This window comes from Tupaia chinensis, unplaced genomic scaffold, assembly GCF_000334495.1.
Source record: "Tupaia chinensis unplaced genomic scaffold, TupChi_1.0 Scaffold000659_1, whole genome shotgun sequence".
NCBI lineage: Eukaryota > Metazoa > Chordata > Mammalia > Scandentia > Tupaiidae > Tupaia > Tupaia belangeri.
In genome coordinates this window covers 1,982,381-1,982,876 of record NW_006160181.1, presented here as the reverse complement: position 1 = coordinate 1,982,876, position 496 = coordinate 1,982,381, and the positions used below count along the sequence as shown (strand labels likewise).

General features: G+C 52.4%; 1 protein-coding gene across 1 annotated transcript in view; it reads left to right on the top strand.

Annotated features, from left to right (window-relative positions):
• The first annotated feature begins 320 nt into the window (after nt 1-320).
• CRCT1 (cysteine rich C-terminal 1) overlaps nt 321-496 on the top strand; it is a 589-nt gene continuing 413 nt past the window's right edge. Inside the window, exon 1 of the mRNA XM_027776269.1 lies at nt 321-483. Within this exon, the coding sequence (XP_027632070.1) occupies nt 321-483 (163 nt within the window). The remainder of the gene's footprint in view (nt 484-496) is intronic.

The following is a 496-nucleotide window of genomic DNA, read 5'->3' as shown; positions in this document are numbered from 1 at the left end:
ACAGACAAGGATCATACAGATAAATTCCACCATGGAGAATCTGAGTGGTCCTTATCAAGCCAGAGAAAATGGAAACCAGAGATGTTTTGCATAGACTGTTTCCTGCTCTATGCACATTTAACTCACTGGAAACACCTGTCTGGAGTTTCTTTGCTTCTCTTCTTTCTTGGTGTTTCTTAATTCGTTCCCCCTTGCATCAAGACATGCTGGCTTGCTCCCTAAGCCAAATCTCGAAAATCCTGAGTTCCAGTTATAAAGAAAAAGTCTGCTTGCGTCTGAAAGGCTGTCTTTCTTCCAGGTTCACAGTGAGAAGCCCTGCCATGTCGTCTCAGCAGAGCGCCGCTTCGGCCAAAGGCTTTTCCAAAGGATCTTCCCAGGGCCCCTCTCCGTGTCCTGCTCCCGCGCCTACTCCGGCTCCCTCCTCCTCCTCTTCTTGCTGCGGGGGCTGCTGTGGCTCTGAAGGCGGCTGCTGCCGGTCCGGCGGGCGCGGGTGGGG